Raw genomic sequence first — 26,774 nt, forward strand, 5'->3', positions numbered from 1 at the left:
AAAATACCACCAGGATAGATATTGTGGGGAAAAAAAGAAAAAAAAGGGTCCAATTTTCTCAAATTTATTCCCCAAAGGTCTTGAATCGTAAGATTCTGCCTCCCTCCTGCAAGGCAGTACAGCTGGCAGCACTGCAGAGCTGAGAGGAGCTAGAGGACGCTCGGCCACATGCACCTGCACCGATACTGCCACCCTAACTTCTGCTTGCACAACCTTTTGTGAACACATGGACACATCTTGCTCTGCATCTTTCATTTGGTAGAGTAAAATAGCTTGATGAAGAGCTGAGGCCAAGTCCGATCACCATCATTTTACTAAACAGCCCATACTGCAAACTGCTACCAGCTGTCTTGTTCAGGTTGCAGCTTTTCTGTACACCCTGGTGGGAAGCCCAGAAGTCCAATACTGAAGGTATTTTCACTCTAGCCAGATGGACCTTTGTTAATGCGGGATGGAGAAGCACCAGGGAGCACAGGCCAGAGAGACCTAACTTGCTAAGCTTATGTTCACCCCAAAGCAAGAGGGTTTAATTAGTTCCTATATTTGAGAAATGGAAATAAAACTGAATACAAGCATTCTGAGATGAAAAGGTTCATATGTACTGTAGGCATGGCTTTGTTAAAAAAACCAGTAGTTGTTGAGGAAGTCTTAATGTCATTCCGCTCCACAGATGGTCCTTGAGAAAAGAGAACTTAATCCATAAAATCCGTTCTCTGCAATTCTTAGCACCTTTTTATCCTTTAACATAGCACCCATACTTCACACAATATTTTGGGACATTATGAATGGCCCATGTACAAAATTACAGAACTTGAAGTAATTTTGAATTGTACTTTACAAAAAGCTGGTTTTCTTCAGATGGAGAACTCACTGACCACGTTTTAACTATATTATAATCCTGCATTCATATAAAGGAAAGAACCATATACCAAAGGTATGGACAGGAATCTGTTTCTATTAAGAGATACTCCCTTTATTTTAAAACAATTTTACGAGCCAAGTAAACAGTCAAAACTATTGTATACACTAAAATCAATTAAGGCTTTTTTCCAATCACCATTTTTTGCCCAGCTTACTATAGGACTTAACTGGCAGTTTCTTGTTTTGCTCATGGATGCAAATAATATTTAAGTACTAAGAACTTTTACCACAACAAGTGTCTAATTCCAGAATGCCATTAGTTGACAGTTTACTTTTAAACTGGAGTAATAAAACTGTTAAGTATCAAGTAGCTTGTTCCTCAAACACATGATGACAAGAAATGGTCCTTACTGTAATAAACAGTCACACATTCTTGTTTCTATTGATTCTAGAATAAGAATTCACACCAGATATTTGCTAATTAGAAGCAAATCAATGCAATCATCACTACTATTACCACATTTACACTGTTGTGGGGTTTTTTTGGTTCAAATACAAATAGTGTATCTTATTGCTCCCAAAGTCACATATGACTCTTAAATCATGTTTGATGTATATGACATCTTTGGTTGGTCAGTCTGAAGGTGGGTTGGTATCAAGATGCTTTCAGCAGTCTTCATAAAGGATTTCATCTACTTGGACATCATTTTCTGCAACAGGCACCGATTCACAAATCTGTTCCCTAAAAGCCAACGCAATCATGTAAGGCTTTCCACTGGGATGTTTCATACATCTTTCAAGATAGGTATCATAATATCCTTTCCCTCTTCCCAATCTGTTGCCTTTTTTGTCAAACCCAAGGCCTGGCATGAAGATAAGGTCAAGACCTCCTGTAGAAAAATGAAATAAACATTAGTGGATGCACTGTGGATTTCCTGATGGCTTGACAACATCTACATAACTTCAGACATTTGCAAAAACACAAGCTTTGTGTTTTGCAAATGCTTCCCTCTCTTTGATCAGATGAAAAACAATTTGAATACTGAACCTGTACATTTACATTTTCATCTTATCAGTTTCATACTAGATCAGCCTCAAAATAATTAGACCTTGAAAAGCTAGAAGGAAAGAAACCTACATTATAACAAATTTATTTTATCATTTTAACCTCACACTTCCAAATACTAATGTTTATGACTAAAACCAGGCAGAGACTGAACTTGGGGAAATTAAATGCAAGAGGGATCAGAAGATCAAATTAATTTCAACCTCAGACACAAAAATAGAAAAGGAAAAAAGAATGAAAAGAAGATGCATAAGAGAGAGGGCATCTTCCTGATGCAACTGTAAGATTTCACGAATCTTTACTCACCCTCCCAAAACCAAAGAGCCTTGAATACAATATATTCTGAAAGTGGGTATTTGCCCTCTTGTGTCAAGATCTGAATACTTTTCTCTTCGTGATGTCAGGTTCCTCTTCTCCCAAAAGGACTTTCTTGCTAAACCTCCAGCAATTTTCACAGTTGCTCCAGCAGCACACACAGGCATTCTGCTTGCCTGCCCTAAATATCCCTCCTTCTGGAGGGACGTATGGGCTCCCCAACTCTTCTAAGATTGCACTTGATTGGAACTCAAAATCAGTTAAAAACCAAACATGCTGCATAAGCTGCTAATCATCTGGACAAACAGACTTAACCAGTTGGTTAAACCCTGACAAAAGATCCCACCAACCAGCTCCAGATAAAAAGGCAAGATCAGCTAAGCTCTTTTTTCCTCGCTTTGTTCATACTCTGTGAACGGATGCGCATCAGCATCATGCCAGGTAGCCAGCTATAATTTACACCCGGCTGCCCACTTGTTTCAGGAGTTGATTCTCATCACTGCCAGGCAGGCAAAAGAAACTGGCTGCCACTCTGAGCGACCACCAGGCACGGAGGCAGCCAGTGTGCGGATTCCCATTACTTATGCAAGGCTTGTTCGTTTAGTGTGACAAGTCCTGCAAGGACATCCTCTAAACAAATGAGCTTGTCTGGCCTGGTGCTGACCGCTGAACCCAGGAACATCCTGCTTACTAGTTTCACAACACAAAGAAAGTCTTTCATTACTTGCTGCTGTAGCAGACACTTAAGGAGAGAAGGGCAGGAACAGTAATGGAAAGCCAGCGCAGACTAAAACACAGCTGACACAAGTCTGGAAAGAAAGCAAATATTGCATCTCAGTCCACTGCTGCTTCCTTCTTACAGGAACCATACTTAGCCTTGCACAGCTTTTCTGTAACTAGCTTCTGCTCCTTCACCAGGGCTAGGATGCGTCAGATATTTTTTCACTTTCCCCATGTCCAAACCCACCTTCTCATCCCATTTTGGATTGAGCTGCTCTCACTACATTTAGCTGAGGAATGATGTCCAGCATTCAAGGAGATGTGTGGGAGCATGTACTGGAAGAGCCAGAGCCAAGCAGTTTCCCAGTTTCCAGGGAATCCCATCAGAGATCACACATAAACTCTGAACTCAGCTGGAAAAGTATGCCAAAAGTTCACAGAAAACCATCTCATTTGCACACAACTTCCCAAGCTCCTGGAGACTTCCTTCCACTGTTCATCATTCAGAGAAAAGTCAATGATGTGAATACTCATCCATCATGACCTGATGACTTAATCAGAACATTGATACAAAATATGCAAGGCAACACAGTGTGAAATGCTTAGAGGAGATCAATCTTGCCAATCTGGCATCATACAGTTAAGAAGCAAGGCTTTTTTAAAGAGGTCAGGGGTGTAAGAATGAGCCAAAGGGCAGACCACAGAATATGACTGGTTGAAATAAAAGGAGTCTGCGTGTTCTACCATGCCACAGTCAACTTTTGACTCATAGGACAGACAAATGGCAAACAAAGAGGAAAAGAGGCACAAGGGCAGAAGTATGGCCTCACCTGAAAGAGATGCCATTTCTATGGCATCACCATGTATGTCAAGTTGGATGTAGCATGTTACATCTCCGTTTGCAACTAAAAATACATATTGGCCAACTGTCAGTACTATGGACTAGGACCTACAAACCAGCTGAGCATCTCTCTGTTAGCATGGTTAGTAATAGATTCTGCAGGTCAACACCCCCCCCCCCCACTCCCCCCTGAATTACTCCTGGGCTCACTAGTTATCCTCTCCATAATTTGTCTCACATTGGTTTTGTGTAGGTATTCAGGTGGCTCAGAAGCCAGTATGTACCAAACACGAACAATGCACAGAAAGAAACACACTCTGCCCTACACTTTCTTTAGCTGTTTTCACTCCCTGTGACTCTCACGGCAAAAAGCAGGAAATAAGTGCAGTTACTACTGCTGGGCAGGTAGGAATACACACAAAAGGCAAACCTGCAGAGTAAAAAGGTGCCATTTCTCCTTACATTTGTATTACAGACAGGAAGAAGACAAGTCAGGGGAAGCACTAAGGAAACAGGGAATTGGCAGGAACTGTGAAGTGAAGAAAGAGCACCGGGCACACTTGAGTAGATTTAAATGTATTAAAGCACTGTGTTTTCTTCTGGGTCCTCTGGAGAAACAGAGACTGTTTTAATGACTCAGCTCTTCTATAATCATGGATTTTTCATGCCGAATAACTCAAACAAGCTTGTTCAAATCTCAATATGAAAAATTACGCTGTAAATACTGTAATAGTTACTCTTACATTTTTCTTCTACTGGAGCACTGTGATACTGACTTTGCTCTGACTAATAACACGTCTGATATCCATGCAACTCACACCGCACAAGATTTAAGTAAAATGCCAAATGACTTTCAGTAGCTACCCTGCAAGGAGCTCAAAGGCAGTTCAAGCAGCATTAGTCCCAAATCCTACCCCAGGATCTAGAATGAATGGCAGAGATCTGCATGGATAAAATGCTTCCCTGCCACGTAACTTGGGGAGCAACAAAATCTCTTGTGGTGCCTGCGGCAGCACGGGGAAAGAGCCATCTCAGGATGAGAGGTGACACACAGATGAGACCAAGATTGCAGACACAGATGAGACCAAGATTGCAGACACGTAAGATTACTATCAGCAATGAGAGTACATCAACAGGATGATAGCTCAGGGTAAGAACAACCTCTTGGCACAGGGTCTTCATGCTCCCAGGCCCTTCCAGCCCTACAGGACCACTGGTTGCCACTCAAGATGCCCTGCAGGCTCATTCTGTTCTCACATCCCACTCCCCTTGCTCCCACAGACCACTGTGTGAAATGGCATCCTTCTCCCTGAGAAGACAAAGTAGGTGTTTGGGCATCAAACACTACATCAGCTTTTAGTGCCTTGTAGAATATGCTAAGGGAGGTCTCACATTCACCACCTACTTCTGTCCCTCTCTTTGTAAAGTTTGCTGTCCCCTGTGTGTCCGTAGTTGTTAACTGGTGGTTCTTGGATCCCGGAGGGTCCTGTGAGTACATGCCAGGAGCCCAGGAAAGCACACTCACAGTGAAGAGGCTAACAGGTGCTGTAGGTAATGCTACAGATAATCTGTGCTTCTCCTGGAATACTTGCTTGTGGTCTGCAGATTGCTAAAGGCTGAAAATATTGTCTCAAGCAACAATATATTGCTCCAGCTTCTACATAGGAAATATCAATACTCCTCACACACTTTAATTAAGCTACTGGCTATCCCAGTAAGGTTAGCAATTATGATGACGGTCACCTAATCCTTGCTGTATCTATGACATGAGCTCTTGTGGCCAACGCTCCTTCAACTGTGTAGCACCATGCGTGAAATAAAATACCCTGACTTCTCTGTCAACGTGGGCATACAGCCATGCTGACACGGCCACACAGGTTTCATTTCTAGCGCTAAATACAGCAGAGCCAGAAAACAAATTGATTTACAGGATCACAGGTGGTCAATACTGTTTAATTATCAGCACACTGTCTGGCATTGCCAGTCCAAGTGACACCCACGCCTGCTCCAGGGGACAAGATTCTCATGGGCAGTAAAGACAGAAGAGTACAGGTCTGGCTCCTTCCACCCTGGGCAGTCCTCCTACACCAAGAAAACTGGTTTTGCTCCTCCAGACACAGGTTTTACTGTCACATGCTAGAATATGCAACACAAATCCTCAGACTGATACTATGAAAATATTGCTGTGATAGTCTCCCATAAGGCCTCATATTTTTAAAGATACTATGAAATGGTGAAAAGACAAAAAAAACCCCCACCCAGTATTGCCTTAGGGCCACAGAGGCATCACAGAGAGACCAAAAAAGAAGAGACAGGCCAAGTTCTGTGCAGTGTAGACAGGACTAGCCTGTGCCACTTAGCCCTGTGTTATTTAGCAGTGTAGATACAGCCATAGCTCCAGAACCTGCCATGTGGGTGTACAGGCACACTCTGCACCGACTTGTACACATCTATTTAGACATTCCTTATGCCACAGAGAAGTGAAATGACTTGCCCAAGGACCCAGGAAATTTGTGGCAAAACTACACACAAGAGGCAGGTGTGCAAGCTGTGCGTGCCCTGACTTTACCAGCAGACCGAAACATTAGCATCCCGTCTCCGGTGTTTTAAATAGGAATACATGGTTTCGCTTCCTCTAGGCAGCTGCTGTGAACCTCCTCAGTTCGGCAGTGCATTTCTCATTACCTTTCATGATGATATCAGGTTTGATTTGTTCCCGAGGGAAGGATTTTCTCTTTGCACCTCATTACCTCTCTTCTCCTTAATCTGATGTTCCTGTTTCAAATGCCAGCCGGCATTTTCAGAAGTGTTCTTGACAATGGTTAATTATAGAAGAGTCCATCAAACTACACAGATGCAGGTCATGTAAAGACTGCTGGGGACTTTTCCTGCCCTCAGAAGGAGCAGCCAGCATGGCTGCTCTCCTCCCAGGTTTGTGGAGGCTCGAGCAGCCCACCGCCACCTCCTGTGTGGGGTCATTCATCTCCCCCTGCACAGCTAGATGGTCCTAATGGAAGATGAAACTGAAATACTCTGTCATCCCACCTTCTCATCCCTTGCTGCCACTTACTTTGTGGACACCTCAAAGTGGGAACTAGGAATCTTTTGATCCTAGCCCCCAAAGCTCTTACAAGAGGATAAGGCAGAGGCCAAGCTGCAGCAAGTCCTGTGTCCCTGTAAAGAACGGCAACGTGCTCATAAAAATCACGCTTGCACAGACGCCTTCTGAGGTCAAGCCTACAAGAGGTTGACAGCGATCAGCTCTGTATGCCACTGCTGCTGCTCCTCACAGCAGCAGCTGTGCAGCGTGAGCTTCTCCCTGAAGCACAGAAGTTTGTGCATCGTTTACTCCATCACAAGGATGGTTTGATTCTCCCAGCCTGTTACCTTGGGCAAGAATGAGTTTTCCAGCAGTTGGGTTCCCTCCACGCACATCTCGCTCTGCGGTGGTGGCTGGGGACTCCCCCTGCTTTGTTCAATGTAAATGATCACATAAGGTGCAGGACCAGAAGAACCAGGACGAGAACAACTCTCTGTTTAAAGGAAAGGAGTGTTCATGGTGTTACGCACACCAAAAACAATGTCAGATCGGTCTATGCACAAACTCTGTGGAGCTAACAAATATCTGAAAGTTGTTCATATACAAGGAATGAAGGCTTACTCTAGTCCTTTTCTGATCTAGCAAGGACCACAATGGAGAAAAAACCAAACCCTTTTGCAGGAAATCCTTACTACCTGCTGCTTCTGTATCTGCTACCCTGGCACAGAGGAAAAAAATAATTCAATAACTTGATCGTATGTATCAGTCTTGGTGACATGCAGGGTATGAGTCAATGTGTTGGAATAACGCAGAAAATTCTAATGACAGAGTTGCTACTGTAACTTTAATTACTGTCAGCATCAGCCTCTTGTTAGTTAGGCCTCTTGGGTAGGTGTTAGCTTCTCAACATATACTCTATAGGGCACAGATCATCATCTTGTTCTGTATTTACATAGCGCCTAACACTGTGGTCTGGGTTAATCACCAGACCTTGGGGAAAACAACTCCACAGAAGTAAATATTTCAATTATGCTGCAGCAACACAAATCCCCTTTACGGCTAGTGCAAAGCCTTCTCCACAGAATGCCCAGGTGCCCCTCGCACCACTACCAAGGTTGCTAACAGTTTGGTATTTCCTTCCAGATAAAAGTTTTCTGCCCTTTGGAAAAAAACTGCCCTTGGTTTCAGTCGCAGCCTCTCTACCATTATAAACTTGCCTTGGTATAAGGTCAAAAAGGGAAATGCCAGATCTGTTCACTACAGGCCTGATCCAGACCCTACCGAGGTGCATGGTTCCTGGAAGGGCTGGGATTGCTTCCAGAGGAAACCAGCTCCTTATCCCGACTAAGCCCTGGAGAAGCCAGATACTGTTACATTCCCAATCAAATGAGCAAGGAGACAAAAATGTTACCCTTTGCTGCTATAGATAAGCTTTTGAAAAAAAGTAGTTCATCCAAAACCAATGCTGCTGACTTCTTTCGGTAACACAGGGGATCCCAGGCATGAACAGTTAACATTGCTTAACTTTACCCCAGCCACTCTGCTAAAATGCAAATAAAATCCCTTAAACGGAAAGGAAACTCTTGATTTCTATATGCTCATATGATACAGTCTTGAAAATCAGTATCAGAAGCTCAGCATGAATTCTCACCTCCTTGGAAACCTAAGTTACAGCACTTGGTATCAGATCCTCAGTTACTGTAAATCAGCATTGCCCCACTGACTACCCTCTGCACCAGCCTTGGGAACTACATGATAAACAACCCGAGTTGCTGACAGGAGTTGAGAAATATCAGTTCTTTTCTCTTGTAGATATTTGTTGTTAGTTGTTCATAAACAAACATTTTCTAGTGCTCACTCTGTAGTGTCCTTATGATCCAGTCAGTCACCTAACAGAACTAAAAGTTGTGTCCTATTAGACTGAAAAAACAGCTCATTTTAAACCACAGTCAGTAGCTTTTCCTCCAGGTGTTTCCCGTGTGAACACCTTTAATTGAGCAGTACCAAGCCACTTCAGCAGGACTTTGTGTTTTCTAACTACTCATACACATCTGTTGCTTTAGGAGGAGAGCCAGAGTGATGCTCACTTTTTACTCAGCACATACTAGCCGGGCAGAGCAATCACAAATCAAAGTACCAGTTCCAAATCTCACAGGCTCCATTCATGGTCTCCTGCTACGACGCACACTGTAAGTGTGCCTCAAGGCTAATGCTCACCTCATCCAGGCAGAAATGCTTTTAACACCAGGGCCAATCACTTCATTTTCATTCCTATTTGTGTATGGGAATTGCAGGCACCAGGAAGGTTTTGTGTCTTTTTGTCTTCTAAAAAACTTCTTACACACATCCATGCACACCCATAACTCACAGATCTACCTTTTACGTACACATAGATGCCAAGCAGACCATCTCCTCTGCAATCCATGCACCCCAGGTAATTGGTCCACTAGCATGACCGAGACAGCTTCTGTTATTACTTCAATAAAATATTTTGTGGAAAATAGAACCATCAGCAGAATCTACAAACAAGCACTGAGCAACTCAGCGTTTATCTGTCTACTCATCCATGTCAATGCTTTGTGTCAGCATGAAACATTGGTCTCCACAGTTCACATTTGCCCTTCTGAACTACAGCATAATAAAATATTTATACTTCTCCCTGAGAAGCTACATGATAGCCATCAGTCATACAGGTTTAAAACAACCGAGTGGCAGCCACCGTTCCATTATTAAACCTCCAAAACACGCTAATGAAGCTGTTTGATCAGCTCCTGTGCTACCTAGCTGCAATCAAGCAAACACCCTCTTACTCTGAATTCATTTAAAACAAAATCTTATACATTTGGTGCCAATGCATTTGGAAGGCTAAGTGGACTGCACAGTGTCAGCTGTAGTACATCAGCCCTGCACAAATGAAGCTATCCTGCTCCACAAATACATATCCTTTCATGTGTCATCAGGGAAGCTAATGTGTAAGGCTGAGACTTGGGTTCAAATCTAGCTGCTTTCACAATGTGGGAAGACTGTGCGAGACTGCAACCATCATACTCACTTCCCCTGAGGTTTAACTTACAGTCAGCTGAGGTCTAGTGTCTCATTTTCAGAATATGCCAAATGTCTACCTAAAAGAAAATTTGAACAAGTGCTTTTCTATTTCACTATTATTCATCAAGTCTGCATAAGACCCATAAATAAACCATAATCACTTCATGCCACCTACAAAAATGTCTGGTTTTGAAAATACAGAGTAGAGGAAATAATTGTTTAGAAATGCTTTAGTTATCAGTCTGTGAAAAATTACTTATCTGCTCCTGATATTCAGATATGTGAACAGAGAACAGTCTGATGGGGAAAACATGGGCAATGAAAAGTGTTTGGTTCAAAGGCTTGTACCTGGGTTCTCCTGTGATTTTAAACCACCAAAATACTCTGAAACAAGATGTACCATGAGCAATCCCAAAGAGAGGACAAATGGCATTAGAGCCACTTTACAGCACATCAACACGTCTTGTTAAATCAGCAAATGAGGACTGCAAATCTGCCTCTTTAGAGAAACAAGTCATTGGTGCTTGAATTGTTTGTCAGGATTGTCATAACATACTTTAGCCTAAAATACAAGGATCTTTGTGTATCTTTATGTGTTTTTACATTAAATTCTTTAAGATCTTATCAGCTACACTTCCCATAGTGTTTATTTGAGCATTTATTTAAATACTTCCACTCAAAACACGTGCAAGTGTGCTACTTCATTTCTTTACTCTTGGTCCTCTTTTGCATGCTGCTGTCTGGATATTTTTAAATCAAAATATGACAGAAGTGAATCATTTGGGGATTTTTTCAATATGTCATGCAGCACTAGCAATATTTCCAATGCCCTTTGACTCACTCAGCAGATAACCTACTGTAAAATATGCAGAATTGCTTGTGAAATATAAACGGTTAAGACATCTTCTTTGTCAGTGTATAAACCTGACTCCTGCAAGCAGTGACACCACCTGATGAGAACATTAGGCATGTTTACAGGCAGGGTTTATTGAACATGTAGAGTCAGCTGGTTTGGAGGCGATGGCACCTTCACTGTTAGTGTCAAACATGTTAACATGAAAACAGTTGAGAAATCCTGCTTCTTCCATCACAAGATTTTTTTTTTATCCTTTTAAGCTTGCACAGCTTAAAAAACCTGACTCTCCTTGGTAATCCTTCACCACCCTCACTCCAACTCCTGCTCTTCTGGAGACATCAGGCTGGACCACTTGTTCGTCTCCCTGTGTGTGTACAATGCTTGGGTAAGATTTTAATTCTAGGGAAACAGCCTAATGACACCAGTTCTCCCTGGTAACAGTATGGAATACTGACACCTGCCGGCAAAGCGCTTCACGTCACTCCCGGGCAGGAATTCGCCCTCCATCAACACCCCAGAGGCTGATTCCCATCTCCATACACAGCAGCCAGAAAAAGCAGGAACTGAGTCCAGTTATGATGCCAAACGTGAAGACCAAGGGCTATCCTTACACTGTAAAACAGCAGCAGGAGTATCCTGCTCCCTGAAAGCCAGTGGCTCTCAGCCAAGTCCAAGGAATTTCCCACCGTTCAGGAAAGATGACAGTGTATTTTGAATCAGCAAAGACAGTGGGGATTAACTGTGCCAGGAAGAAAAATCTTTTGTAGCTGGAAAAGTGCTGACCTGATTTAATAGCCCACTAAGCTGGCAGAAAACCAATCCTAGGAAAAAGAAAGAAAAATAAAGTAGCCATTTTCTGCCAGATTCATGAGCTGAATTTTCTGCCACATTCATGAGCTGAATCTGCTCAGCAGTGAATACCAGAGATGGCACCCGGGTTGGGTGGACAAGAGGAGCACAGAGAAAGCATACAAGAAAAAGGCAGCAGGATTGCCCCTTCTGGCACCAGCAGCCAGCTGCTAGCAGGGCTCAGCTGCCTCACCAAACTGCATCTTCAGTGTGCGTTACCCTGCACAGGTGGGCAGCAGCAAAAAGCTTCCACTCCTCCAGACTGTCCAGATTATGTGCACAAAGGCACTGAGATGATCTTGGTACTGGCTTTTCCTTTCCAAAAAGGAAAAAAAAAAAAAGGAGACAAAAATGTCTGGATTAATTACCACAGTCAGATACTTGCATGTTTGCATTTCCCCTGTATTCCTCATGCCACACTCCAGCAAAGAACCTAACCTCTTACTTGCTTTTGAGAGACTCTTGTCTCTAGGAAACAATACAAAGAAAATGACAATGCTACTGTTCGCATTCACTGTAGCAAAATTATCCCTCTTTGAAACAAAACACTTCAGAGGCACTTGCAGTGAATTCAGACCCCTTGCCTATATATGTTACTTTCACTTCTCTTTAAACTTTAATTGATTACAGCAGAAGTAATCTTTTTAGTTGTTTTGCTGAGTGCAAGGAGAATATTTTCTGCAAGAAGGCAAACATGGATGTGACACTTAAGATGATTAAGGAAAAGCACTCTTTTAAAGCCTTAATGAACTTTATGAAAGTAAAAAGCTGTAGAGTTCCAGAGTTCTCAGCCCTCCAGGTTCACTGCAGGACACACTGGCACAGGCAGTATTAAAATTAAACCACACAGTGTTCACGGTTTAGTCTGCACAAAGGAAATGCAGGACATAAGGATACCAAGGGACATTACAAAGTGAGGCCACACAAACACATCAACTTTTGCATTTCAGAGCACTTTTGAAAAAGTGTTTTGAAGAAAGAGATTCTTTGTAATCCTGCTGTACCTGTTTCTGAACAGAAGCACCAGGAGAAGCTCAGATACAAGTGTCTTGCATTCGCCTAGTAAATCGCATGCAGATTGTTATTAAGCTGTTTCAGAGAGTTATGGAAGCTGATGCAGACCTCAAGGGGAAGGGCAGACACCGGCTTGCAGGGGAAAGCAATCCCAGTGCTGGCGACAGTCCCACATCTTTCAGCTGAAGGCTGGGATGCAGAAAAACCCTGCCAGAAACAGTTGCTATCACATCTGGGTCCAACACCTGAAATATTTTACTTCCAAGCAAGCATTTTCCTAGCTCTACCTGTTACGGAACCTGTTGGACAGAATAAAGTAAAATTATGTTATGGATCTCTAATACTGGAACAGGCATTTTTGTAATGATGTGTCGTTGTGGAATACCTGTGTGGAAACCAGTAAAAAAGATCTGCCCAGTGAGCTGATTTGAAAAGCAGTGTTATGGTATAAACAGAAAGAATTAATGTCTACAGTGCTACTACATATGTTTCACAGCATTTCGTTACCTGGGCATACAATTTTCTCTCAGGCATCTTTTCTTCAAAATAACATCAGAGAGACTGCAGAAGTTGAAAGAGCAATGACTGGAACTCTTAGAGATCTAGACAAGCTTCTATACGAGAATAAGATAATAGGTAAAGTTTGATTAAAAGAAATACTATAGATATAATACAGGTTTAACTAAACAATGAATAATAAAAAGAAAGTAGGTAATACATCCTTATTTACTTCTCATCTCATAGAAGAATGAGGTATCACTTAAACTGAAAGCAGCAAATTTAAAATGAATACAAGCAACATAATATTTCACACATTGTAGGAACATAATATAATATTAACATAATAAGGAACATAATATTTCACATTATAACTAACTAACCAGTACAACCCACAGCTGTCAGAAGGCAGCGGAGCCAAGAGCTTAATACAAATAAAATTAGATGCTTAGAGGAACGCTCTGAATGCCCACAGGTAAGAGAAAACAGAACCTGTTTGTAAGGGGATAAGCCAGGGATGCAGCTGCTGAGGTAGGAAGAAATTTTCAGTTACCGCTACATAGCTAAAAATTGTGAGATTTTCTGGCTCTTGTAAAATACATGATGCTGGACTGTATGTCCAGTGCTCTGATCCAGCACTGTGTGAGGGGAAGCGTCCTCTCTCCACAAGAAGACTCATCACCAGAATGTTAATGCTCACTTGCACTGAATTTTTTCTCCTTATGCATATCAAAATACTATGGCTCATTGTCTCCAAGCAGAAGTTCATTCCAAACTTTAAATCATTTCATTAAAAAATAAATTACATTAAGAGCTAAGCCTCAATTTTCAATTTTGTTTCGTGCCATGCTCTCAGGTTTTCTTTTTTATGACCACTGTAAAAAGATTTTAAATTATAATCTATCCCTTGACATATTTCATACTTTAAGTTTTAATCAGGTCTCCCAGAGGAAAAGAAAATCTAATAGTATCTTCAATCACTTTACAATCTTGTTTAGGGTATTTTTTTGTTTTTTCCTAAATAGTAATATTTAACATCTCTGCTTTTCACATACCCATATTTCATTTATTCCAGATACATTCCAATCTGCATATATCTCATTTAAGTAGTCACAGTTACCCCTGAGCCTTATTTACTACACATCTTTTTTCAGAATGATTAGCATCGTTTTGGATGGCCCCGTGATGCCTTCATGTACAGCTATACAACATCTAATGCAGCTGAAGTAGCATATGAGACCTTCCCTGTTCTTCAAGACATAGCATTTTCTCCTCACACTTCTTTTATTTCTGAACTCTGATATATCAAAACCCTCCTATTTCTGGTGCATCTTTTTTTTTGGGGGGGTGGGTGTGTGTGCAACCCATTATGATTTTTTTACATCCCATTTTATTTTCCATCTGTCAATTAAACCTAGTCCTCTTAAGACTGTATTGCCACCACTTCAGTCACACTTCTAAAGAACTGTGCTAAGATTTGGAATAACTAAGAATACTGATGGCATCACAAGGCCATCAGTCCTGGCAGGAAATGCAGCCTCTTTGAATGTATGATTAAATAGCAGGAGTTTAAGGACAGGTGAAAAAGAGCTGCTGTGGACTAAAATGTTTCTGCAGGGCAAATCCCAATGGCCAAGTTTAAAATAGGGCTAATGTGCACTCAGGAACAACCTCAAACTACTTGAGGTTGCTTGGAACTGTAGCCTAGGGGTAGCCGGCATTTTCCTTGCAAGAGGTTCACACTTCTCCGCATTAACAGTCCTTATGAAGCAAACAGAATCCACGCAGGTAAGCTGTCCCTGCCTGTTTCTGCTGCCAGCATGTTGTAATTTATGCTACAGCAAGTCTCAAAGTGGTCTAAAACCAGTAAGGACAGAAAGATATAATGACCCTAACCTTACAAGCCAACACTCAATAGGTTATGTGAAAATGAAGCTGCAAAAGTTGCTGCTAGACATATGTTAGTGCTTCCTCACTTCATTTGAAATCTGGATCTTCCATTATTATTAATTATAAATAGACTGTTACTTAAAGCACAGAATATCTAGTTAATTTTTCACTAATTATCCTGAAGATACAACACAAATATAGTGATCGGTAGACCACCAAATTTTCCAGTACTGAAAATGATGGAAGCCTCCAAGCTAAACTACAAAATACAAGTCCAATTCTTAATACATTCATTTATGGGAGCAAAAATACATTATGCTTTAGCAGAGTAGTAGCAGATTATTCAGCAATCCCCATTACACATAAGACGCTTTATTTTCAAGTGCTGACATTTTTCAGCTTGGGTAATTATCCCAACCTATCCCAAACTGAGGGAGGAGGGGTTACGTTTTTCAGACAAAATGGTTCACTGGTTTCTAAGAAAAAGCTTGCAAAAAATGATGGAGAAAGCTCTGTTGCTCCATGCTTTGTGGCAAGAACTTGTAATCCTGCTCGTAGTACCCTCTGTGTCAACAGTGCGGCTTCAGCCCCATTCAAATTCATTTGAGTTGGGTTTATGCAATGCTGCAAATGTTTGAAAATCTGCCATTTGCACAGGCTTAAGAAAGATGTGTCTGGGAGAGTACTGGGCCTCGCTGAAGATGCCAACCTCTCCATCCCACTGCTGGAGTCACAGTGGCATGGGTGGCCCCGTGACTATCAGCCACTGCCAGTTTCCAGGGGATGTTCCCTCCATCCTGGCTACTCATTCCTACCCCAAACACACGGCACTGCTACAGCCGCACGGTAAACTGGATCCAATAATCTGGGTTAAAAAACCCAAAACAGCCAAAACAGGGTGGAGGAGAGGAGGAAAATACCCTTCATCCAGAGTTGCAAGGTGATCCAGTTTACCACGGAGAGGCAGGAATATGCTGAAAACATGAGGAGGGAAAACTCCTTACACCAGTATTGCTGCAAAGGCAGAGCACATGGAGCTTCAGGCTCAGCTCCTCCTGCCACCCCCACTCCCAACTGCGAGGACTCCAAAGGACTTTCATTTCAGTGCCTGCTCCTAATCCCGCTGACTGGGGCAAGACTGGGAACCGAAACATGGAAGGAAATGAGGGCTGAAGTTTCACTAAGATTTTTTTTGGCATGCCACCCGTTTACGCAACCTCTCATCAGCTTCCTACCAGCCCTTCAGCTGCATCAGCCCAAGTCTGGGTGGTGGCCCAGTTTGAGAGAAGAAGACCCTTTTATTGGTACTGGGTTACTTCTAACCAAGACTGGTTTCCCAGTATAGCTCCCAATGTGGCTGCAGGAACATCTGTGCGGGCACAGGAGGGGTGGGGACCAAGAGGAGGAGAGAGGGCAGCGGCTTATTTAATCAGGCACTGCCCAAAAGAAACAATTACAAAACTATGTATTTTATACTGTTTAGTACAAAAAGTAGTCTTTAACAGAGAAGAGTTTTTCTAAGCCAATGAAAAAGGGAAAGAAGCCAGCACAGTGGGGAAGGCAATGAGTAAATCGGGGTGGGGAGTCTTGTATGTCTGGAAGCAGACAAGTGAAAGAAGACACAGCACATGATCTCCTCCTTTTTGGCAGGGGCAAGCTATTTCTGTTGGCCCAGCTGCCCCTGAAATGACATGCTAGGTCTGAGGGCAGGAGGAAATGGGGAATATGGTGAGAAGGGCCAGAGAAGGACACGTGGAGATTCAGATAGGCTGGGCAAAGAGCAGAAGGATGGAAAGGGGCATTATGGTGGCAGAGAAATTAAAGCTTGCAAAACAGGGTCTAGCCCAAGGACAAGACAACTCTGGGAAATGATCAGTTTGGACGGAACAGAGAAGAAGCCATAATGTTTGGAAAAACAAGCAGAAGAGCCTGTGTTCACTGGGGGCAGCTCCTCTGCACAACTCAGGCTGGAACCAGGATCATGAGCCTCTGCTGCTTCTCCATCAGCAAATACCAGTTAACACCATTAAGTCACTGAACAATGTAGTGATGCAGAGGCCATACAGACCTCCATCTCCATACAAAGGTTTGAATAGCGCACAGTAAAAAAGGCCTGCGGCTCCAACTTGAACAGAAGGAAAGCAAGCACTGAGCACACGCTTGTTAGCAGCACTCATTAATAGCAAGCAGAGTTCACCTTCTCCATCCTTGAAAGAGCCCGGATCGTTGCATCTGGGTTCATCTTTGAATGAGCCTAGATCTGATGGGCAAGGACTATGTAATAATGTACTTAAAGACCACAGCAGAATTTACACAGATAAAAAGGCTGAATAAAGCTTGTACACACAACACTTCCTGGCATTTCTTAGGAGAGCCCCTCATAATCCATTAGAGTAAGCAGATTTAGAGCCACAATTTCTAATAACTCTTCATTTTTTCAGCCAAAGAAAAACATCTAGGGCAACCCACCACCACCACTCCCCCCCAGGTGAATGTTTTAAAACTTCTCCAGAAGTTATTGTAAATCTTCAAGTACTAGTTAGTAGTTCAGTTCAGTTATGAACATTTAAGCATAGTATTTGCTCAGGTTAGAGACTTCCAGATCCCTTAGTTCAAAACTGGTCACCTGCTTCCCTTCAAAGAAGCCACCTCCAAGATTTTTACCATATGGAGATGCTCAACCCAGGGTTTTTTGTTAGGGTTTCTTTTGTTTGGTTTTGGTTGTTTTTTGGGTGTTGGTTTTGGGTTTTTTTGAGTCCCAGTAAGAATAATTATTTTTTCAGAGGAATAACTTAGCTTTTCACCCATAGTTCTCAGACCAGGTTTAAGTAATAATAAATAACACTACAAGTGAAGAAACCCCATGTCCAGCCAGCTGAATCACACCACCTCCCTAAACCACATTAAAATTAGAGCTGCTGGGAAATGTCCTTTAAATTTATGTAGGAGTCGTGCTAAAAAGCAAACAGGGAGCACAGTTTTATCTGATTTACTCCTTCCAAAGTTGTGCAAAGTATCTATGCTCCTGTAAACAATTACTGCAACCTGCCTGAACTTTCATCAGAAGTATTACCTTGGGCAAAACCTGATACCAGTGCACATTTATACTTCCAATGTACAAGCATACAAATGGGAATTGGTACTTATTAAGAAAACGTACCACCGCCTTGCTCCAGAAGTTGCCTAAATCTTTCAGAAGATACAGCTGGAAATGAGCCAAACCATGCACCTATGTGTACCCCTACTCCAAACAAAATATCTGGACTTCTTCCACCTTTGTTCTTCCTGCTACTGTGTCCATTTAGCCTAAAGAAAGCAACCTTTCATATGTCAACCACTGTTACCCATGCACAGTAGAGAAGATGACAGGCTTTCTACTACTGAAAATGCAGTGATCTTTGTTTGCACCAACAAGGTGCAATGAGGTGTACTGCCAAGATGAAAATGCGTACCCCTGACCCTACACAAAAAGGACCATCTCCAAAAGGCAGGGTTCCAAAAGGCAGGGTTCATGTCTACTCAGTGCTGCCTATGAGTGCCACCAGGACCAGGAAACTCCATGCAACAATTACACCTACCCTTACATTTGAGCTATTCTTCAAAGGAACCATGCCTGAAGTTTTAAGGACAGTGTGAATTTAAGCTTTTTGTCATGCAAAATGAATACACTCTGAAATGACATGACTTATTCATGTACCTGCAGGGTATTTCTTGGAAATTACATAGCAACTTATGCCAGCAATGGGAACATTACTAGTGGAACACCATGTTATCTCCTTGTAACAATGTAAATGCCTCAGATCACCACAGTATTTGATAACATCACAGAGATAAATGTTTCATCCATGTATAAATCTAGCAATGGAGGACTGATATAGTAGCAAGGGAATCTGCATTCCTGCAAATGTACCAAAGTTCAAAAAATACAACAACTGACTCAAAAAATACAGCAAAAGGAATTTAAAGACACATTGAGATGCAGTGTGTGTTTCTGTGGGGACAAACTGGGGTGGGGTAGTGAGGGTGAGTCTGATTATGGTAAATGGTAAATAAAAACTATTTAAATTATTCTCTCTAACCTACCAAAACTGTCCAAGGATAAAGGACCAAGGTCTGACTTCCAAGTCAAACCGAATTATTTCTAAGTTACTAAAATCAAACTTCAGGCAGATCAAGTCTGACACAGACATACACCAGTTACAACTGCTGTCCTGGCATCTCTCTGTAGACTGCGGCAGGTCTTTTGGTATTGCTCTCTGCCCCTAACCACACCCTGGTGCACAGATAGACACACAGCTCTGGAACTAGCCAGGTACCAAAGCTTGCTCCTGCCTCCCCCCAGCTTCACTGCCTGGCACCTGGGCCATCCCCAACAGGTACATCCCCGTGCACTCTACACCAGGTAGTCCTTGCTCCCATCATACCCAAACCAGTCGCATGTTTACTTTGTGATTGTTCAATTAACAGCAGCTCATCAGTAGTACAAAAGCATGTCCCAAGTGCCTGAACTAAGCTTGGTCAACAAAACCCTGGACATTTTAACGGTTACCTTCAAAAGCCCCTAACCCCCACCAATATACACAAATCTTTGACAAAAATTAGGAAAACAAGTTAACAGTGCTAAATATTAAATGTAAAGAAGATGGTTGTATGAAGCAGTGAAATCCCTTGCTAGCTAAAATGTGGACACGGAAAGGGTTCTGAATTAGGACAGAGGTAGAGGTAGAGATCAAATATAAAAGGGAAACAAACACAGTGAAGTGTTCTGGGAAATTACATTGGCATCCCAAAGCAAATACAAACCCAAGTTCAACCAAACAGAGTCATACACGTGTTATGTTCCTTTATCAACCATTACAAAACGGGTAAGTAAGTCCATGAGGTATGGAAGCTGTCTGCATGGTGAACTTCCACCTAAAGAAAACTCTGCCAAACCGAGGTTTCAAGCATGAGTTCAACATCAGTTTTCCATTAACAACATTAAACATTTCTGCAGATATTTCAGAAGATATTGTGTTTACAAGAAGATTGCAAATAATGAATGCAGACACCAAAAAAAAGTAAGTTTGTTTACATGTTTGTAGAAGTCGGGGAATTTTAGGTTAAGAAAAAGAGAGGTTATTTTGGGACCAAAACACACACGGCACCTGCTAGATCTAAATGAACTTTTAACTGTTCAGCCCTATGAAGAATCCAGTGTCTGAGATGGTATTATAAGATCAAAATAAAAGTGTGAGAGAACAATGATGGAAAAGACTTTGCAATATCCAACCAGGCCTACAAGGAAGTCCTTTTATTTTCATTCTCAAGTCTCAGTCCAGAGAGCTGTTCCGCATGGGCAGGCTCCATATCACCCCTGCGATTCACCCATGCCACAGCATTTGCAGGATCAAAGATTTCAGAAAATTCTCACGTCAGCTTACAGGCTTGACCTGAGGAGTTCCCTACCTTTCACGCAGCACAAACTGAAGTTCTCAGGTTGCATGCTGAAACTGGGAATCCCCACGACTTCCAACAGCAGCCTGAGCTACTCCCGGCAAGCCCCTGTCTCCTTCACGAGCCTCTATGTTACGCTTGCTGAGACTGCACTGAGGATGTCCATGAATCAGACCAAGCAGCTGATTTATCTGGAGGGTTGAGTTTCCTTCAGCTGGATCAGCTGTGCAGCCCTGTTCCTGCCCCGCTGGTGTATCGGAGGGGTGGCACAGGGTAGAGGAAAACGGGCAAGACGCAGAGGCATCTGCTTACGTTGACTTAAGCACCTCTAGAACACATAAAACCGAAGTGGAACATTTAATTCCACTCTTGCTGTCAGATTATTTCCTGCTGGCCTCCAGGCTACTCCTGCACAACAACCCCACAATGTGGGAAGAAAATACTCACCACTAGCAAGAGCTTCCTCTCTTGCACTGTCATCGTCACTAGGCTGAAGAATATTCCAGGATGTCAAAGTAAGTGAAGAAATGTCTTCAGGTGATGATAACTTCAGCATGTCCATGTGATTGCTGTGAGGCTTGTAACGTGGGATGAAACACTCTTTGCCTTGCTTAAAAATGTCCTTAATGATTTCTTCTGTCTGGATTTCATCTGGCATGCTCAGGAAGATTGCAATTCTTTTGGATTCTTGGTACTTGGGATGGCCAATCACCTACGCGGGAAATTGATGCAATCAGTTTATGAAAAGTTTACGAAAAGATTGACTTACATTATTTTAATTGAACACACAACTGGAGCAAAATAGCCATTTTAAAGGGTAGAGATACAAACTATCATGCATCATAAAGAGAATAAACTGACTTTGTTTCCTACTCCAGTATTTCTACCCTCAACAAAAATAAAATAGGTGAATTTTTTTCACCTAGTGAACAAAACATTGTAACATGGGTTTGGGCCAGCAAAAAACAATTTTGGAGACAGTTTCCTGATCCTTTAAATATTTGCGCCACATAGTGCAGACATCCTCAAATGCCCAGCATCACTGTAGAGAGATATAGCAGGTCAGAACTGCCAGCTTATGCAACACATGAGGATTTTGCTTTCCTTTTCTACCACCCTTTTTACATGCTGCATCTCTCATCTGGGCCTAGGTAGAATGAAAAGCACATAAATTATAATAACTCAAAAGAAAATTAGCATCAGAGCAGACAACTGCAGAGCACAAAGTCTTCCAAGACCAGGTCCTTCTTCCTTTTTTTAACCTGAAATGCCTTCCTTACAGCGTTTAAATATATGACTTCAAACATCACCTGCTTCTAATTGGTGATCTTATTACTGTACATTTTTCAGAGCTTGAAGGAAAGATGGCCTTGCCATTTTTTTGATTTTCATGAGGTTCTCTGTGCTGGGCTTATAAAAGACTGACTATAGGAAGGAAAATTAAAAAAAAAAAAGCTTATATGGTGAAAAAGTGTTAGCAGATTCATATCTCACCATGTCTCTGTCCCATTCCAAATTGAATTCCACTTGTAAGATTTGAGAGGGGGTTTTTAAAAGCTTGTCTTCTCGTTGTCTAGCACGTTACCTATTTTGTTACTTACACCTGGACAAAACAAAGACAAATGTGTCCCTTCCCACTTAAAAGTGATTTATTCTTATTCTACGCACTTGCAGAAATCTGTCAAAAGTACCAGGCAATTGAGAAACTGAGCTTATCTACGGAACAGAGAGCACCAAATCCTCTGATCTGTGTTTGCATAACTTGCTCTTCTGAGCTTTAGCCTTTGCCCTGGCCCTGTTTGGACAGATAAATGTCCCTATCTAAGTTGAGATATGGTTTCCACTCTTTTTTTTTTTTCTTTTTTTCCAGTACAGCAGCTAAAAGCCCAGGTGAAATATTCAGAAGATGGATATATTTTTGTAAGAAGAAGAAAAAAAAGAAACACACTGGACCAAATTATGGTAATGTGTAATGTGTTGCCTGGCCACAGAGACCGTATTCACAATTCAAAACCACATCTTACTTCCTTTTGTAATTTGCCCAACCTTACACATGGATTTTTTCCCCATTAAGTGATTCAGCTTTTAAACAACAGATTTTCCATGGAAGCTTTTGTTTGAAAGAATGGACAATTTGGCCAAATTGCAGACTTCAGACAACGCCTGTGATTCATGTTATTGAGGGCCTCCAGAGCCAAATCATCTCATCGGTTTGGAGAAGAGAGAGACCAAGACACAGAACTCTCCTCTTTCAAAGTGGTACTGCGTGCTGTGGGCACCACACAAGTCCGATCTGCTCCAATAGGTCCAATAAAACATTGATTATGCTGTACAGAAAAACATGAGGCTGAAAGATGTAAAACCACACGCAAGCAGGAAGACAGAATTTCAGATGTTTTCAGAACTGTGAAGATGAAGCACTTTCTGAGAAGAGCGAAAAAATTTCCACACCTAACAAGTATTATCTGCCCTCTTCACCTGCTGATCGCTATTTTTGCAGAATCAGAGCATGCAAACAGCATGACTTTAATCATGAACATAAACATTAAAAAAGAATAATCATCCAGAAGCTAATTAAATGCTAGTGGCTAGGTCAGCCTGTGAAGCTATTTCACTTTGAATTTAAAGACCATTTTGAGATGAGATTTTATGACTAAAAATATTGTTCAGGTGTTATAAAATAACCTACTCTTTTATTAGCTGCAAGCACTGATGTATGTTATAAAGCTACGTTCTCGGCTTTATATTGTTCCAAAAATTTTCTCAGCATTTTCAAAAATTTCTTCATGTCTGCTGTATTACCCTCCTGTAAGGAAGCTGACTCTACTTTCTGCCACTTGCGCAATGCCTCTGTCTCAAACAAGCTCAGGATTTTCAGTTTGTGTCAGATTATTAAAAAGGCAAGATAACATCGATTTATATGTCATATTGCCTGATGCCTTCTTTTAAGCAAAACAAAAGCTGTATCTTTTAGTGTGCTCTCACTAGCAGAAAGGAGCGCTCTGTTGCCACGTTGGTCAGCAGCAGTCAGACAAAGGCTGAGGGCTCCTAAAAATTCGGTACTGTGCAGGTTGGGTGCTTATAAAGTTGGCAGAGGTCTCTGCATTTTTGAAGAGGATGCATGCCAGTATTTTCTAAAAACTGAGATATTTAAGTCTGGGATGTGTGATTACTATAATGCATTACCATGACAGTAGGACGTGACATGTATTACTATTTTTTAAAAGCATTCCCAGTGAGAAAAAGGTTATGTGAGGTCCAGTTAAACTCCTTGTGACCTGAAGTTTCTGTGCCACCAGGTCCCACTGGTGAAGTGGCTACACATTAGCATTAAGTGAGGTCTGGAAAATGATTTGAGATCCTCTGGCAGGAAGCTACCAATATAAATGTAGATCATCCAGGAGTACCTGCTGGTGCTGCAAAAAAACCGAGGACTGTGCTCTATTACACGCAGTGACTGCAAAATAAAATTTTATTGTGTTTATTAAAATGATGAAATACATCTATATAGAAACTTTGTAATCCAAACGCAAACAGGACATTTCAGAAGTGCACGCCATTATCATGCTGTGTGAGCGTAGCAGTTAGCTAAACCCTGCCCGATTTCTTTTTAGAGTACAAAAATTACATTAGAAATGGGATTGCATGGAAGAAACAGCACGGAAAGACGCGGAAGGGAAGCGACAGGCAGTTAGACAAGAGGCTCAGTCGACAGAGTCGCGATACTGCCACAGGCGTTCCCGGGAGCCGGCCATAGGCGAGCCCGGCTGGCAGCGCCGAGCCGCGCCCGGGGCCCTGCGCCCCCCGCCCGGGGCTCCCGCGCCGCCACCCCCCGCGGCCTCGGTGAGGGGCGCTGAGGGCGGCGGCGGGGCTCACCCCCGCGGGGCCCGTGGCTGCGGCCCAGGAGCCGGCGGGTCCCCTGAGTCACCGCCTCGACCCCCCCCGCGGCCTGGGAAGTCCCCGGCGGGCTTCCCCGCGCCGGGCCGCTCCGCCGCCCCCGGGCCGCGCTTCCTGGAAGCGGCCGTGCGGCGGCCGGGCCCGCTCCGCACCCACCTTGCGACTGAGCAGGCGGGACTGCCGCCGCTTCTCCGCCGCGCCCAGCGCCTGCAGCCGCTGCCGCAGCTCCCCGCGCAGCGCCCGCTTGGCCGCCCGCAGCGCCGCCATCTCGCCGCCCTCCCCCGGCCGCTCCATGCGCCCAGCCAGCCGGGCCGCGCCGCCGGTCTCGCCCGGGCGGGCCCCGGGGGCGGCGGCGGCGCTGGCGAGCAGGGCTCCCGGGGCGGCCCGGCGCCAGGCCGCGCTCGCCGGGGGACGGCCGGCCGGCCGCGTGGTCGCTGCCGCCGGGCCCGGGTGGCCGCCGGGCCCGGGTGGCGGCCGGAGGTGCCGGAGGGGCAGCCCGGTCCCAGCCGCCCCCACGGCAAGGCCCAGCCGTGGCGGTATTTTTGTCCGGCGTGGATGACAAGGAATTTCCCCTTTCCTAATTTTGCTGTAGAAAGGGAAATTACATTTCGGCGGGATATTTCACCACCGTCTACTGAAGGGTTTCACATCCCTGCGGCCTCAGCCGTGGGCCTGGGCCGTGAGGGAGCTGCTGTGAGCGCAAGGCCTGTGGCAGGGCATAGCCACGTTCGAAGGGAGACACTGAGGCTCCTTTTCGACACATTTAATGATCCAACCCACCTTTAAGTGCAGAAAGGGACGTTTCTGTAGAAGAGTTTCATAAATCTCTTCTACATGGCATTTGATGACATCTCAATTTAGCTACTGTGTGCACTGATGAAGCCGTCAGCTGTCCCCTCCGCAGCTCTTTGACCTCATATTTTGCTCTAGAAGCAGATTATGCTGTCCTGTGTATCACCTTACAGCTGTAAGGACCCCTTAAACAGCTGTGTCCTGCGACCTGGGATGCCACTCAGTGTCATGTACAGATAACTCCGTGACAGGCAACAAAGCATATCTATACTACTTTATGAGACTTAGCTAATAGTCCTGTTGTTTTCGGGTATTTTATTATGTTTAGAACTGGGGTGATACATCTCATCACTGCTTTTCTTGCTCATAGATGCAGAGCAAATGGAGGTTTTGTCCTGGGGAAGATAAACTGGAGCCCACTGGACATTTACTAATCAAGGCTTCTTTTGTTTAAACCCAGGCTTTACCATGAAAGCAAGTTCCAAAGTTATTGCGTCACCTAGAATTTCAAAAGGCTAGGTTAGCCTTTTATATTTAATTTAAAAATTGTTCTCCCCAGTGTAAAATAGGTTACTAGCTTAGTGTAAAAGGAAGTTAATGTGGTATTAATAGACTGGTGTTAGCCACTACAATATGTGCAGACAGTAGTGCACAAAAAGGAACCGAGAATTACCGTTCTTATAGTGAAGACTTTGCAAATAAATAAATATATGTCAAAATATGTTTTGCAATGTATTTCTGACACTTCCATAGATGTTCTGGAGGTGGGCATTTTCCTTTAGCTGCTCCTTGCCCTCAGGATGCTGCCATGTCTTCCTCAACAGCAACAAAGTTTATCTCAAAAGTCCTGCTATACATGCTAAATAATCTTTCTTGTTTTTGTTGCGGGCGGGGGGGGGGGGGGGGGGGCTGTGCAGAGAGGGGGAGAAGGTGCACTGCAGGTTCTAGCAAATGTTAACATCTGTGTTCTGTAGTTAAACCCACCAAATTAGACCATAGAATCACAGAACAGACCTGATTGGAAGGGATCTCGAAAGATCATCTGGTGCAGCCTTTCATGGGAAAGGGAGCCTAGAAACTCTCCAGCATTCTGTTTAATCACATCTTGAAAACCTCCAGTGACAGGGGCTCTACTGCAGTCCCTGTGGAGGTTGTTCCAGTAAATGATTGTTCTTACTGTAAAAAATCTCTTATGTCAAAATGAAAGACTGAGAACCCATTACTAGAAGGATGAAAGATGGAGAACCCATTACCAGAAGGAGGCAGCTTCATTCTGCTGGTATCATAAAGCCTTGATTGTCTGGAGGATTTGTCTCGGAGAATAATGCTGTTGTGTGCCACAGGCAATGGCTGCCTCAGTTTGGTTCACCTCCCAGCACGTCTACAAAAGAAGAATGGTTAGACCCAGCCTTAGTTCCTTAATGTAGGAGAGTCACTACAGCTAAAGAAAACCCTTCCAGAATGAATTCTCAAAGAAGTACTGTTTAACCTTTGAAAGCAAATGGAATTTGAGTCAAAACAGTAGTTTCCCAGTCTATGAAATCCTGGAAGTCTGCTAGGTCCTACTCGTGAATTTGCTGTTTTGCAGTGTATCCCAAAACGCTAATTACTGTCATCAGATCTGATCCAGTTAATTTATTTTGTTAGAAGCTGT

At 43.1% G+C, this 26,774-nt stretch overlaps 1 protein-coding gene across 2 annotated transcripts; it reads right to left on the reverse strand.

Annotated features, from left to right (window-relative positions):
• Positions 1-935: 935 nt before the first annotated feature.
• MTHFS (methenyltetrahydrofolate synthetase) lies at positions 936-24,826 on the reverse strand. Of its 2 annotated transcripts, none has more exons than XM_055716543.1 (3): positions 24,485-24,826; positions 20,879-21,143; positions 936-1,751 (listed from the first exon to the last, which is right to left on the reverse strand). In XM_055716543.1, the coding sequence occupies exons 1-3, from the start codon at positions 24,620-24,622 to the stop codon at positions 1,528-1,530; spliced, it is 627 nt and encodes a 208-aa protein (XP_055572518.1). In that variant the 5' UTR covers positions 24,623-24,826; the 3' UTR covers positions 936-1,527. The 2 variants fall into 2 exon arrangements, with proteins under 2 accessions (XP_055572518.1, XP_005436665.2); XM_005436608.4 differs by lacking the exon at positions 24,485-24,826 and adding an exon at positions 21,926-22,107.
• Between the last annotated feature and the right edge of the window lie 1,948 nt (positions 24,827-26,774).

The sequence above is a fragment of the Falco cherrug genome, chromosome 7, assembly GCF_023634085.1.
Source record: "Falco cherrug isolate bFalChe1 chromosome 7, bFalChe1.pri, whole genome shotgun sequence".
Classification (NCBI taxonomy): domain Eukaryota; kingdom Metazoa; phylum Chordata; class Aves; order Falconiformes; family Falconidae; genus Falco; species Falco cherrug.